The 12,525-nt window shown below is 39.9% G+C and overlaps 1 protein-coding gene across 2 annotated transcripts; it reads right to left on the minus strand.

The window, feature by feature from the left end:
* Positions 1–87: 87 nt before the first annotated feature.
* LOC122828856 (mothers against decapentaplegic homolog 2) lies at positions 88–11,815 on the minus strand. Of its 2 annotated transcripts, none has more exons than XM_044112821.1 (11): positions 11,607–11,815; positions 9,397–9,823; positions 8,142–8,231; positions 7,858–8,051; positions 7,050–7,184; positions 6,886–6,948; positions 5,589–5,642; positions 4,353–4,565; positions 3,987–4,124; positions 3,609–3,753; positions 88–2,503 (listed from the first exon to the last, which is right to left on the minus strand). In XM_044112821.1, exons 2-11 carry the CDS (start codon positions 9,630–9,632, stop codon positions 2,380–2,382), a joined length of 1,392 nt encoding a protein of 463 aa, XP_043968756.1. In that variant the 5' UTR covers positions 9,633–9,823; positions 11,607–11,815; the 3' UTR covers positions 88–2,379. The 2 variants fall into 2 exon arrangements, with proteins under 2 accessions (XP_043968756.1, XP_043968755.1); XM_044112820.1 differs by having other exon boundaries at positions 6,874–6,948; positions 11,607–11,814.
* Between the last annotated feature and the right edge of the window lie 710 nt (positions 11,816–12,525).

Raw genomic sequence — 12,525 nt, forward strand, 5'->3', positions numbered from 1 at the left:
ACCTAGAATATACACAAAACTGCCCCTTTGCATATTAAAACTTTTTTATTATTTTTTTAACAAAAACAGACAGGTTCATGAGAATAAAAATCTTTATTAGTGTTTTATGAAGTCTGCATAATATGCCACACGCCTGAGAAGCTCATGGTCAAGAAACAAAAAGAAAAAACAAAAAAAGGGAAAAATAAAAAATTGCTCTATCGATACCGCCCGCTTTTGGTAAAACAACTGCGACGTCTACAGTACTGACTGGTTTGCAAAAAAAAAAAAAAAAAAAAAAAAAGATTACTGTTAAATACACACATAATGTACTACTTTTATGCTTATGCACATCTGGTCCACGTCAGTTTTTGTATTGTATTTTTCTTGTTTGTTTGGGTTTTTTTTTTCTCTTTTTTTCACATTCAAATGTTGTAGGCCAAAGATAAGAACAATGTAACACTGGACCCAACACATGGTTCAGTTCCTCCCCGACCCCGAAAAAAAAAAAAAAAGAAGAAAAAAAGATCATATTTCACTAGTTGCACTTCAAGTACAATCTCTAGTGTCATATGGTAAACACATGTACATCAGCGGGTCGGACTGGGGACATATTTAAACTTGCAACAACCAAGTAATAAGTTTAAGGTAGTAAGTCTCGTTGTACAAGATGTCCTTTAAAGACTGAATGAACACAATACGCACATCAACACATAATGTCCCAGTGTGCAGGCACAGTCACTCCCATCCAGTTCAGCTGTAACATTTTAAAAGCCAATTGAGTGTCGTTAACTTGCTCGACAAAGCACCAAAAAAATTTAAAAAATTTTAAAAAGCTAGAGGTCAAAGGTGCTTGGACAATAATTACACACACGAAAAAACAAAAAAAAACAAAAAAAACAATTTTTTAAACAACTAAAAAAAAAACTATAACTACAAGGAACTGGATTCAAACTTTCAGTCAAATCTGGCGTTTTTTAGCTTTAAAGATTTCTTTGGAAAACAAAACAAAACAAAAAGCTAGATATAAGCTACATATGATGTAAGGGCAGTGATTACTTCCTCTCCCCCCCCTGAGACGAAAGATATGCCGCTTAGAATTTTGGGGTAAAATGTAGGAATGATCTACACTCTCTCTTGTTTTAGAAATTACTCGGGTGTTGAAAATACGAATGACAGGAAAAAAAAAATCATTTTTATTTTTGTGTGTGTTTTTCTTTTTTCTACAAAAAAGAAAGAAAAAATTGCAAAAGAACAGGGATATTGGCTTTGGACAGAATGAATTTACTGATGCCTTCAAAGTTCTCCTGATGAGGCGTTTAACCGTTTCGCCTTCCAGAGCTCAAGCAGTCCAGGTATTGAATAGAAAAAAAAAGAAAGAACAAAAAAAAAAAAAAAAAAAAAAGACAAAAATGTCCAAAAAGAAATGTTGTTTTTGATAACTTCTGATATATTTTCTGGTCCCTGCAAAAACCTGGCTGGAAGCTAGAAAACCAGGCGAATTGGATCGGATGCAAATCAGCTAAAAAGAACGAAGAGTGCCAAATGTAGACAAAAAAAAACACAATACCAACTACAATAAAACTACAGCCAGTCTGATAGTGCAGTTTCTTTTGATCTATGGAAGTATTTATTTTACGAACATTCCTATATGTCTATCTTGTAGGTATGTCTCAGTACGACACACTGTGTTAAAAGAAAAGGAGATGAATTGGGCGCCATTGTGGCAGAGGCAATTGAATCAAATTTCATAAACACATTGTGGTATTTCCTTCAGGAGAAAAACAGCCACCAAGGCCATCGTTTCTTCAATAAACCGACAGAGAAGTCTCCCAGAGAAAAGTAAACTTAGGTTCAGAACAATGGATGTGGTGGGATGGAACAACAACAAAATATATATATATATAGATATATATATATATATCACTTCAGCATTCAAGCAATCTTCAACACTGAGAACCTATTCACAGATATTTTTGGTATTTCCTCTACTTCCCAGACAACAACCAATATACATTTTTTTATTTTATTTGTACCACAAATAGATCTAATATTAAGGATTTGGGGCAAAGCAATTTAACAAGGTGCATGACATAGATGGGTAACAAAGTGCCAATCTCTTTTCTTTCTTTGTTTTTTTATTTTTTAAGTTTTTCATTAAAAAAAAGTCTGCATGTGTGTATATGCGAGTTGAACTATGTGTAGTTGTTCTCCTTCTGTCTCTGTGTGTGTGTGTGTGTGTGTGAAGTTAAAACGGGGATGTGGAACCGAACCACAAATACAACGGAGAATGTTACAAAAACAAATTCTGTTATGATTTCTTTTCTTTTTTTTCCTCCCCCCCAGTTTGGAGTGTAGCCATCTTTGTATCAGGGTTATTTCGGGCGTTTCCTTTGCGGTTTAGGACATACTAGAGCAGCGTGCAGACGGGGTCCCCATCTGGGTGAGAACTTTGTCCAGCCACTGCAGCGGGCCGTTCAGGTGCAGCTCGATCCAGCATGGAGTGCTTGTGACGGTTTGTCGCCTGGGAAATAAATAAATAAATTTTTTTTAAAAAGCAGTTTTGGTCCCGAGTTTTCCCAACATTCCATCTGCTAACGCTTTAGACATTTCGGGTACTAATCACTTTTCCAAACCCACATGTGCGTAACAGCATTTTAAGCACATTAGGCAGACTTTTAAAAAACTCTTAGTTTGTCAGCTAGCATAAACTAAACATCACCTTGCATAAACTGGAAAGGATTTCAGTTAGCAACTGTGCGAAAGACAATAAATAACACATCATTTAAACATTTCTGAAAAGAGGTCCACGTGTTATGAATGGAGGAATATTTAAGGTTCTGGGCACAGAAGTAAATAATTTATGGAATGGAAAAGGTACTGGGAGTGGTGGGGCCTGCAGCCGAATACCGTTTGCTAAAGCAGCTCCAAGATTCTCCCAAAGCAATCACAACATGTATTTTCTTTGGCATTTTGTAATGATTATTTACAGTCCAAGTCTCGAGCTAGCATCCCAGGTTAAATTTACATAGAACTTGTAGACTTAAATAAACCATTTTGTGCCACATATTTAAATCATGGCCAGTGTTTCTGCAGGTTTCAGCAAGTCAAATTTAAGACTTTGAAAAGCCCATTTTAATGCCAGATTTTTTAAAATATAAGACCAAAGAACTATAAATATATGAGGTGATTGTGAGCTACTACTGGACAAAAGCAGTGAGCCAGTGGCAAATGCAAACATCGCCCAGCCAACCGGGCATACATTTGCACTTACTCTGGTCGAGTATTAGCCCTGCTAGCTAGCTAGCTTGCGAATAATTAGCATTAGCTAGTTACCGAACAAAATAAATATGTGTGTGCATGACAGAAAACTCCAGCAAGAGAAGAAGAAGAAAAAAAAAGAACTACACACAAGATTAAATAGTCCTGCCATAACAAAATTTTAAGACCTGTGATTAGCGTATTTAAGGCCACCATGCTTTCTTAAAAATGAATTTAAGCCATGTTAAGGCCTTAATTTAAGATACATGAATAGAAGACTTTCTAATGATGTGTGGACACGCTGATGTTCTCTTGCTAATTAACTGAAAACTTTAGCGCACACAGCAGTAGTGAACGCTAGTGCTCACCTGTACTCGGCTCCCCAGCCTTTGACGAAGCTCATCCTGATGGTGCACATCCTGGTGAGTTGGTAGACGGCCTCAAAGCCCTGGTTGACCGACTGAGCCAGCAGGGCTGCAAACTCCTGGTTGTTGAAGATTTTTAGATTACAACCTGGTGGAAGAAAGACGTGAACCGGAGAGCGTGTGTTTTAGAATAACATGACAACTACTGTTGAGCTTTTTGAGGCTTTTGTGACAGTTTGTGGATATAAAAGAATAAGGGAGTTTTGAACTTATTTACATTAAAAATAAATACTAAAAGGAGGTTCATTATCATAACTGTTTAGTGTAATCTGACTAAACAGTCTGTCAGGCTCCTACATGCTGCCATTTTCAGCCTCTTACCTGGAGGAATTTTACACACTGTCGCCGGATGCCAGCCGTACCGCTGGTTGCAGTTTGGACTCTGGACAAAGATAGCGCTATCACTCAAGCACTCTGCAAACACCTCCCCTCCAATGTAGTAAAGTCTAACTCCTCTTCCTGTTAAAAAAAAAATTAAAATATATATATATATATATACACATATCAAATTCATCATGCCTTACAAATAGGAAAACTTGTGAATATGCGCCCCAAAAACCCAGAACTAATTTTCAAACTTCTATCTTACTTAGACATCATTGAGAAAAACTTACAGAATAATTATGAAGCGAAGAAATTAAACAAATTTTCCGCTGACTAAAACCAACCCGCTCAGCCGCGGCGTACCTATGTGCCGCCGAGTCATCTCCACAGTGGCGTTCCTGTTGACGTTAGACAGCAGGCCGAGGCAGAAGCGCTCGGAGTTGGACGGGTCCGTGAATCCGTCCACCGTCAGCGAAGGCTGGGAAGCGTGGAACGTCTCGCCCACGCGCTGGTTGAGCTCGTAGTACGCTATGGAGCACCAGAAGGCCGGCTCCGAGTACGTCACCGGCTGCAGGTCTGCGGGACGGGAGGCACAACAGTGGGAGTCAGCTACAGTCGTCATGGTAACAAACGCCATCCCCCAAACATGCAAAAAAAATTGGTGCATTCTGCAGATTTTTTTTTATTTTAAGAATATTAAACTTAATTAAATAATGTAAATAAACAAAAGATTCTTTTTTGTGTTAAATAAAAACAGTTAATAGCCTAAAATGCAACATGGCATTTGTTTAGTGAATACATGATTATTTGTAGCAAAGGATGCATCTGCAGCTAAAAATGAAATTGTCAAATTATTAGTAAAGCACCAAAGGTGCTTAACAAGATTTTTAATCATCGTTATTGAATTTGAACCAGATGAAGTTAAAACTATTATAACCATCCGACTTCTAGCTGGAACATATTTACAGACAAAGCCGTTTTATTAAATCTTAAATGCAAAATGTTGACACTTTTGTACAGCTTTGGCTTTATTGCTGCTCTGAGTGCGCTGCTCTTTTAGCAAATGACCTTTTGTTGAGTCCATATTCTCCTAGCAACCAATTACTAAATGAGTTCACAATTATTTCAAAAACTGATTCATCACAATTAATCATATCCTCCCCAGTGCCATATATTTGTAAATTGCCATTTATTCCCCTCAATAACAAAGGTTCTATATTAAATGATCATATAAATGATCAATAAGATCATTTAATCATTTGATTAACAACCTAATGACATGGATGCAAAATGTAAACATTGACCTACAGTATATCATCAAGTTTAAAATATCTTCAATTTGAGAATTTCAACTCTTTATTTCAGTGCCTGTAAGAGCTTGGAAAGAAAATAGCCAAGTCAAATTTCAGTTGTTCTTTTTGTGCATCAACACAGACAGATGTAAATAATTGCGTTAGATGGGTGGATGACATCGCGTCATATTTATCGCACATTTGTGACTCAAACTGAATTGAAATCGTATTGTGGCGCACTTCAGGATATCGCCAAATGCATCGATGTAACATTGAAGAGCGATAAAGCAGGCGGTTCACATCGTACCCATGCTGTGGTTGACCGGAGACAGAGTGCTGGGAGAGAGTTCTTGTGGAGAACCTGAAGCAGAAACAGAACCAGCAGAGTTTTGCAGCAGATCGTCGCATTGTGACAGCCTTACTCATTTATCATCGTCGCAGTGTCAAAATTGATATCTATACACTCTGCAGTAAACACGTCCCAAAGAACCGCTCGCTGTTTACGTGTCTTGCATCTGTAATAAGTATGGTGAAACTTGTAGTTCAAAGCAACATAAAAAGGCTTTAGGAGGTAAAAGAGTCATTCAAAAAAATCCAAGTGGATTCAGTGTCAAAACAGCAGACGGCAGTCAGAAACAAGTTTCTCAGTAAAATCATTTCATTTACTCCAGAAGATGGACTTCATCATCTGGTGTCTACGGCAACATTCACACAGCAGGCCTTGATGCTCAAGTTCCAATTTTTATTTAATTTTTTTGCAGAAGTTAGTTTTGTGTGTGTGTGTGTGTGGTTGTTCATGCCACTAATTAAACTCGACTACAGTCTGTGTGACTCAGAAACGTGCACAGAAGAAGAACAGCCACCACTCTGCAATGTGACTCAGTTTGAGTCACATTCAGTCAGGGAAGCAGTAATGCATGCCGCCGTGTTTGGATCAATTTTACAGTTATGCAGCAATCGGAGCTGACGGCATCATCACAAGATGAAGGACGCCAACAGAAAGAAAGCACAACTGTAAACAACGGGGTTTTATGGAGCTTTGATTGTATCGTCTATAGAGGAGTCTCCTTTCTCTGACTAAGAACTCTTAGCTCCAAGTCAGAGCTTAGAGTGGTGGGATTGGGACGTTATGCAGTGAAAGGGTTGGATTTGTGTTGCGTTTGGTGGAAAAACGGAGGGAAAATTGGGATTGAGTTGAATTTGGATTAAAAAAAAATTAAGAAAATTGGATATGGTTGCATTTGGGAGAAATGATGGGGAGAAGAAGATATAAAAGTTGAGTTTGGGTCATAATTTTGGGGAAAAAAAAAAAAAAGATTTCAGTTACATTTGGTTGGGGAGTCGGATTTGTGTTTCATTTGTCAGCTGTGTGAATGTAACCCATGTTAACTTTAAACTCCAATCAGAGTCACATTGTCAGTGTTTGTTTACAGTGAGTCATGTCCTTCTTGCAGTTCCCACCAATATTCCCATCTTTTCCTCAGATTGTGCAGCTCTACACAGGCGGTCCTGATAATACCATGCCTTCATTTCAAAACAATACCGTCCATCTAATCAGCACCAAGGGAGAAGGACGTCCTAATCTAGGGTACCTGTGTCCATACTTTGATTCATCTGCTGGTCGCTGGCCTCTCCATCCTCACTGATGTAACCGGGTGGAGGCGTCTCTGTTGAGAAAAACGAAAGAAAACCAGACGATGCTGAATCGGAGCTCAAGACAAAAACTCTTTATCAAACGACGGCAGCAGTCAAATCCAGACGGTTCTACCTGGTATATAGTTGTTTGGAGGTTCGATTCCTGCGGGGAAGTTTGTGTTTTCGGGTATGGAATGAGTGTAGTCGTCCAGAGGTGGCAGCTCGGACAGGATTTCTGAGTGTCTTGGCACAAGAACGGGAGGCAGCACTACGGGATGAAACACAGGAAGACGTGAGCTCGCTGTGTTGCTATTTTTCTTTGCTTTACTTGCTAAAAGGTCAAAATCAAAGGCCAGCATCTCCATGATCATTTTTGAAGCTCCTGTCTCTCCACACTGCCCATCAGGCCAACATGTGATTGATTCTCTAAATCGCAGCTGTCAAACTCCAGTCCTCAAGGGACTCTGTCCTGCAGTTTCTAGATGTGCCACAGGTATAAAACACTGGAATGAAATGGCTTAATTACCTCCTGCTTGTGTAGATCAGCCTTACTAATTACCCTATTATTCTGTTCAGGTGTGGTGCAGCAGAGGCTCATCTAAAAGCTGCATGGCAACAGTGGCCCTTGACGACTGAAGATTAACAGCCCTGCTCTAAATAGTTCAATTAAAAGTGACCTGGTGCTCAACCAAGAACGTTCCAAACAGGGTTTGTCAGAAAGTTTACTTTCTCTTCTGGTGACTTGTTTAATAATTCGCTTCCCAACACATTTAAGTGGCGCATGGTTCCGGTATCAGACAAAAAGCTCCAGAAACAAATTCCTTCCTGCGTCAAAACGCAACGCTTTACTCTGCGTTGAACGTCTTAAAAAGTTTGCCGACTGTCTCTCCGGCTGTTCTCTACCAGACGTGTGCGATTTGGCCGACGAGCGTTGCTCTCACCTGGGGTCTCCACCCTCTGGTAGTGGTAGGGGTTGATGCACACCTCGTCCTTCTTGAGGTGGAAGGCGTACTCGCAGGCCTCGATGGCGCGCAGCTGGTGGTGGCTGTGAAGGTCCGGCCACCGCCACAGGCGGCAGTAGATGACGTGAGGAAGGCCCTTCCTGTGCGAGACCTGCTGGCGGCCGTCTAGGGATCTGATTGGACGGCGAACAGCAGCAAGGATGTTTTTGACGTCTAATCTCAAAACGGCGTGAAACACCAAAACGCGAGCTGAGGATATTCACCTGGTTTGGTCGGGGTAGCTGTACAGGCCTGACGTGTCCCACTGTTCTATCGTATTTGGTGTACTCAGTCCCCATATTTCGGAGCAATTGCTGCGCATGGAGAAGAAACACAACCAGAAAAAAAGCAGAAACATTAGTAGTTTTTCAGTGTTGTATGTGGAAAGCACCTCTTATTGGAGTTCTGTGGCAAAATAAAGCCACCAGTTTCAGCTGTGGAAATTAACTTCAAGCAAAAGAAACCTTTTTGAAGGACTTAAGGAAAAATAAGACAGTGACGTTAAAAAGCTGTTCTCCGTGTTCTGGCTTTGTATTGAACATTAAAAATAGCTTTTCTACAGATAAATATCTCACAACTTATGTGGAGACAATCAAACAAAATATGGAGTTACTCAGCTGTGGGGGGTGATAAGTTTTATCACTTGTGATGATAACAAAAGCGATAATAAGAACTGGGGGTGCACCAAACGCAGTTTTCTGGCCAATCGCAGATTACCGATCTTTAAAATCCTGACCTGCCGATTTGACCCATAGCAATTTTTTCTGTCTGAAATGTTGGTAAATGTAGCGAGAAAGTTGCTAAGTTGGCAACAGTGAGGTGACTGTTGTTAACTGCAAGCGTGCAGACTTGACCTTTATTGGTATTTATTTATGTTTCTGGAGAAAATAGTAGAAGTACCAATCCCATCAATGTGGACAGTTTTGGAGGCGTTATAAACATGATCAATTGGAATTTATTGTGACAACGATAAACCAAAACTCTTATCATGCTGACAAATTTATCCCGATACATGAGAAACGATACGATAAGTGCCCACCCCAACAAGAAGCACACGCAATGGCACAAAACAGGAAATGAGAGGAGGAGGAAAGTTTGTCAAAATCATAATTTTAATAATAATTTTAAAAAACTAGATTCAGAAATTCTCCAAACATTTACAAAGTGTCCAAAAGGGAAAGTTGACAAATGTGCCGTTGCTTCATCAGACACACAAACACCAGGGAATTCCTGGAAACAAATCTTTCCCAAAAAAAAGTTCCCGCTGAGCTTTGGTCTGGGTCATCAAAGCCGGCCGATAAAGGGGGAACGTCTTCTCCTGACCTTTAACAAACCCCGCAGACGCTGTTGGCACAGCGGGAGGCAAACCGTAACATTCAGCTGAACCCGACGCTCAAACGCGTCTTTGGAAACGAAGTCAAGTTAGGGAGAGAAACGGGAAAAACGGTTCCCAACCATTAACACGAGGAGGAAGCTCACCTCGGGATGGTGACACATTTTGTGTTGCAGTTCTGGGAGGTGATGGCCTTCTCCAGCTCGTCCAGCTGACCCGTCTTCTTCAGCTTCTTCACCAGGCTTTTCACAGCTTTCTCGCACCACTTCTCCTCTTGCCCGTTCTGCTCGCCGCCTCCCGCTAGACCCGGCCCGGTCGACGTCTTCTTCAGCGTCAGGAGCCTCTTCACCACGGGAGGGGTGAACGGCAAGATGGACGACATCTCGACCCGCCGAGAGCCTCGAGGAGGTTTTGGTGTGAGCTCTCTCTTACCGACGAGGCGGAGGCACACAGAGGAGGGGGGGACAAACTTGGAGCTACAGCTTCGGGCCCTTGCTCTGAGGGGCCCCTCTGGTAATGAGTGAGTCGCAGGGTGGAAGCCAACACTAGGAGTCACTCAAAAGATTTGGACACCTTGCAGGGGAAAAAATAAAAAGTATTATAAGTCCCAAAATCAGAAAGAAACACATTGTTTTCAAACCTGTGAATATGATCAGACAAAAGTTTAAGGGGAAATGCAACAGTACTGAGTGAGGTTGAATCAATTAATTGTGATTAATTAATTACTGAAACAATTGCCAACTAATTTAGTAATCAATTAATTGCTAACTAGAGTATACTCAGAAAACCCCAACTTATTCCCAGCAGTAATTAAGCCAAACAGTGTATATATATATATATATATATATATATATATATATATATATATATATATATATATATATATCTCAATTATTTTGATGAATAATTGATTAAGTTGATTATTCATTGTGCTGCACAAAGGATTACTAAAGTAATCGTTAGTTCCTGCCCTTATACTGAGCTGTGTCAAAACCAAACTTTAAAATGATAGAAATGCAATAGATGTGTCCTGCATGTTTCTTTAAGGCAGTAAAATGGGGGGGTTTATAGCTACAAAGCATATGTTCACAGCCTTCATCTCACCTTTAACAAACCCAAAACATACTGTTTAAACAGGATGCCGCTTGTCGAGGTGCACTGATGTACTTCACAAACAGAAAATCCAACTCAAATCTTTTCAGCAGCTGACCCGAGTCAGCTCCGATCCAAGTAAAATCGGGGGATTTGGATGGAAATCGGAGTATCACTATATTTAGATATGTTAGTCTGGAAATAATTATACAGTTTTAACGATAAACTGCAGCAGAGCCATATTAAATAAAAATAAAGTCATTAAGTCAGATCTCAACGATCAAAAGAAATTAGAGGCTCATCTCAAATGATAACCTATGACACAACTGGCTAATTTCGCTGGGAAGCTCTAAATTAAACCTATCATACAAAACGGAGTGCTCCATACTGATGTCCACTGTGGTCTCTAAACTTTCCCAAGAGTAACAAAAACTGCCAAAAACTCAAACATCACTACAATCTGATGCTAAACAAGAGATTTAGTGACCAGAACTGTCCATCTAATATTAGCCCGTCACAGGCGTCCGAGCTAACTGGCTCATAAGCTAACATAATTGCAGGACTTCCGTTTCCAAACAAAACAAATTTACGAGCCCGATAAGCAACTGAAAGAATGCTGCTAAATGACCCAAATCGGGTAGTGTATTTTGCGACAAGGCCAGCCAAGCTATAAGAACCTGGTTGCCCTGAGAGGGCCAACTGTTAGCTGCCTGGAGGGGGGCCTAAGGGGCTCAAACCACAACACCACAATCACTAGCGTTAGCTTCCCACATTTCCAAAGAACATTTGTTAAAATAACAGGCGGTAAAGACAAGCAGGTACATGTTAGAGATGCAAGTTCGATTAATTACTAATGCAAACGCGAGCTAAAGGAGCTGACGTTAGCTTCGCGGAGCTAGCAGTCAGCTTGTTATCAAAAATCCTTTTGTTGTGATTCGAGGAAAACCCTCTTGTGCGCAACAGTCAAGTGGGGCTACATCGGAACCTAGCGAGTTTTACACGAAACCCATCTGATTCAGGCCGAGTGTTTTATGATTAATATGTTTTAATAAACTGTTTGGGGATGTACATGCAACGTTTCTTCATTTCAACGCAGCTACCCATCTTTTTCCTGAAAAATCCGCATCTAGGTGTGTTAGCATCTTGGACGAACTCTTCCAAACAGAGTTGAGGCTCCCGCTGGCTAACGGAGCAACATCACCCGCAGCTTCAAAACATCACACTCCCAAACCGAAAAAGCAACGAAAAGCCTTTCAATAGTTACCCCAGCTTTGCAGTCCAAGGCTCCGCTTCAGCAGCGGCTACCGTCTGGAGACCTATAAAAACACTCATAAAAGTATTTTCTGAGTACAATTCAGCAGCCAAATCATACAGGGGTTCCTCTCAAGTTGCTACCAAGCGCTACAGTTGCTCGTTAGCTACAAACGTCACAGTGACGCAAGAACTCTTAATTCCTCCTGATTGGACAGAGAAATGTGTTCGTTCCGTGATTTTGAGTCTTTTTGTGCCGAAAATCAGAAGTGAGGCGAAAATAACAGTGGTCTCAGTAATTTCACTAAATACCATTAATCTACATCAACATTAATGGATATACAAAAAAGAACCAAAGAAACAAAGAAACAAAGATGAATAAAGTTACCATGTTCAGTGTTACCATGTTAATTAATACTGCAGTCTTATGACTGAGACGGGTTGCCGAGTGTTCAAAACCCCAACTCATAAGGGGAGGCCGAAAATAAGATTTGTTTTCAAATTGTTGTTAGTAGTTCATAATTTTCTTTTTTACATGTCCAAAAACCTCTTAACCTGTGGTTAATCCAGAATAATGTAGAAGCATTTTTTTCTGGATTAACCACATCCAGAATCTAAAGTCATTTTTATATAACCTCTAAATAACACGAGAGAAGTATTATCACCTTCACAGTAGTCATCTTTTCCAACCACTGATTTTTATGTTTTTAAGGTCAACAGGTGAAATAAATAAATAAATAAATAAATAAAAAAATAAAAAAATAAATAAATAAATAAATAAATAAATAAATAAATAAATAAATAAATGTTGTTAAAGCAACAACAACCTAACAAATGGTTTACAGATGGACCCTCTTCAACACTATGGCGCCAACATTATGCATACATCATTGCAAAGTCGACAGTTTTATTTCCAAGGCAGAAGGGAGGCA

This window comes from Gambusia affinis, linkage group LG03 (assembly GCF_019740435.1).
Source record: "Gambusia affinis linkage group LG03, SWU_Gaff_1.0, whole genome shotgun sequence".
In the NCBI taxonomy this organism is placed as follows: Eukaryota; Metazoa; Chordata; class Actinopteri; order Cyprinodontiformes; family Poeciliidae; genus Gambusia; species Gambusia affinis.

Excerpts from the sequence above, each read along its gene's own strand:
- LOC122828856 (XM_044112820.1), bottom strand. The coding sequence starts at position 9,632 with ATGTCGTCCATCTTGCCGTTCACCCCTCCCGTGGTGAAGAGGCTCCTG. Across the intron at positions 8,232-9,396 it reads AAATGTGTCACCATCCCGAG|CAATTGCTCCGAAATATGGG; the intron begins GTGAGCTTCCTC and ends CTCCATGCGCAG. Across the intron at positions 4,566-5,588 it reads TCCGGTCAACCACAGCATGG|ACCTGCAGCCGGTGACGTAC; the intron begins GTACGATGTGAA and ends CCCGTCCCGCAG.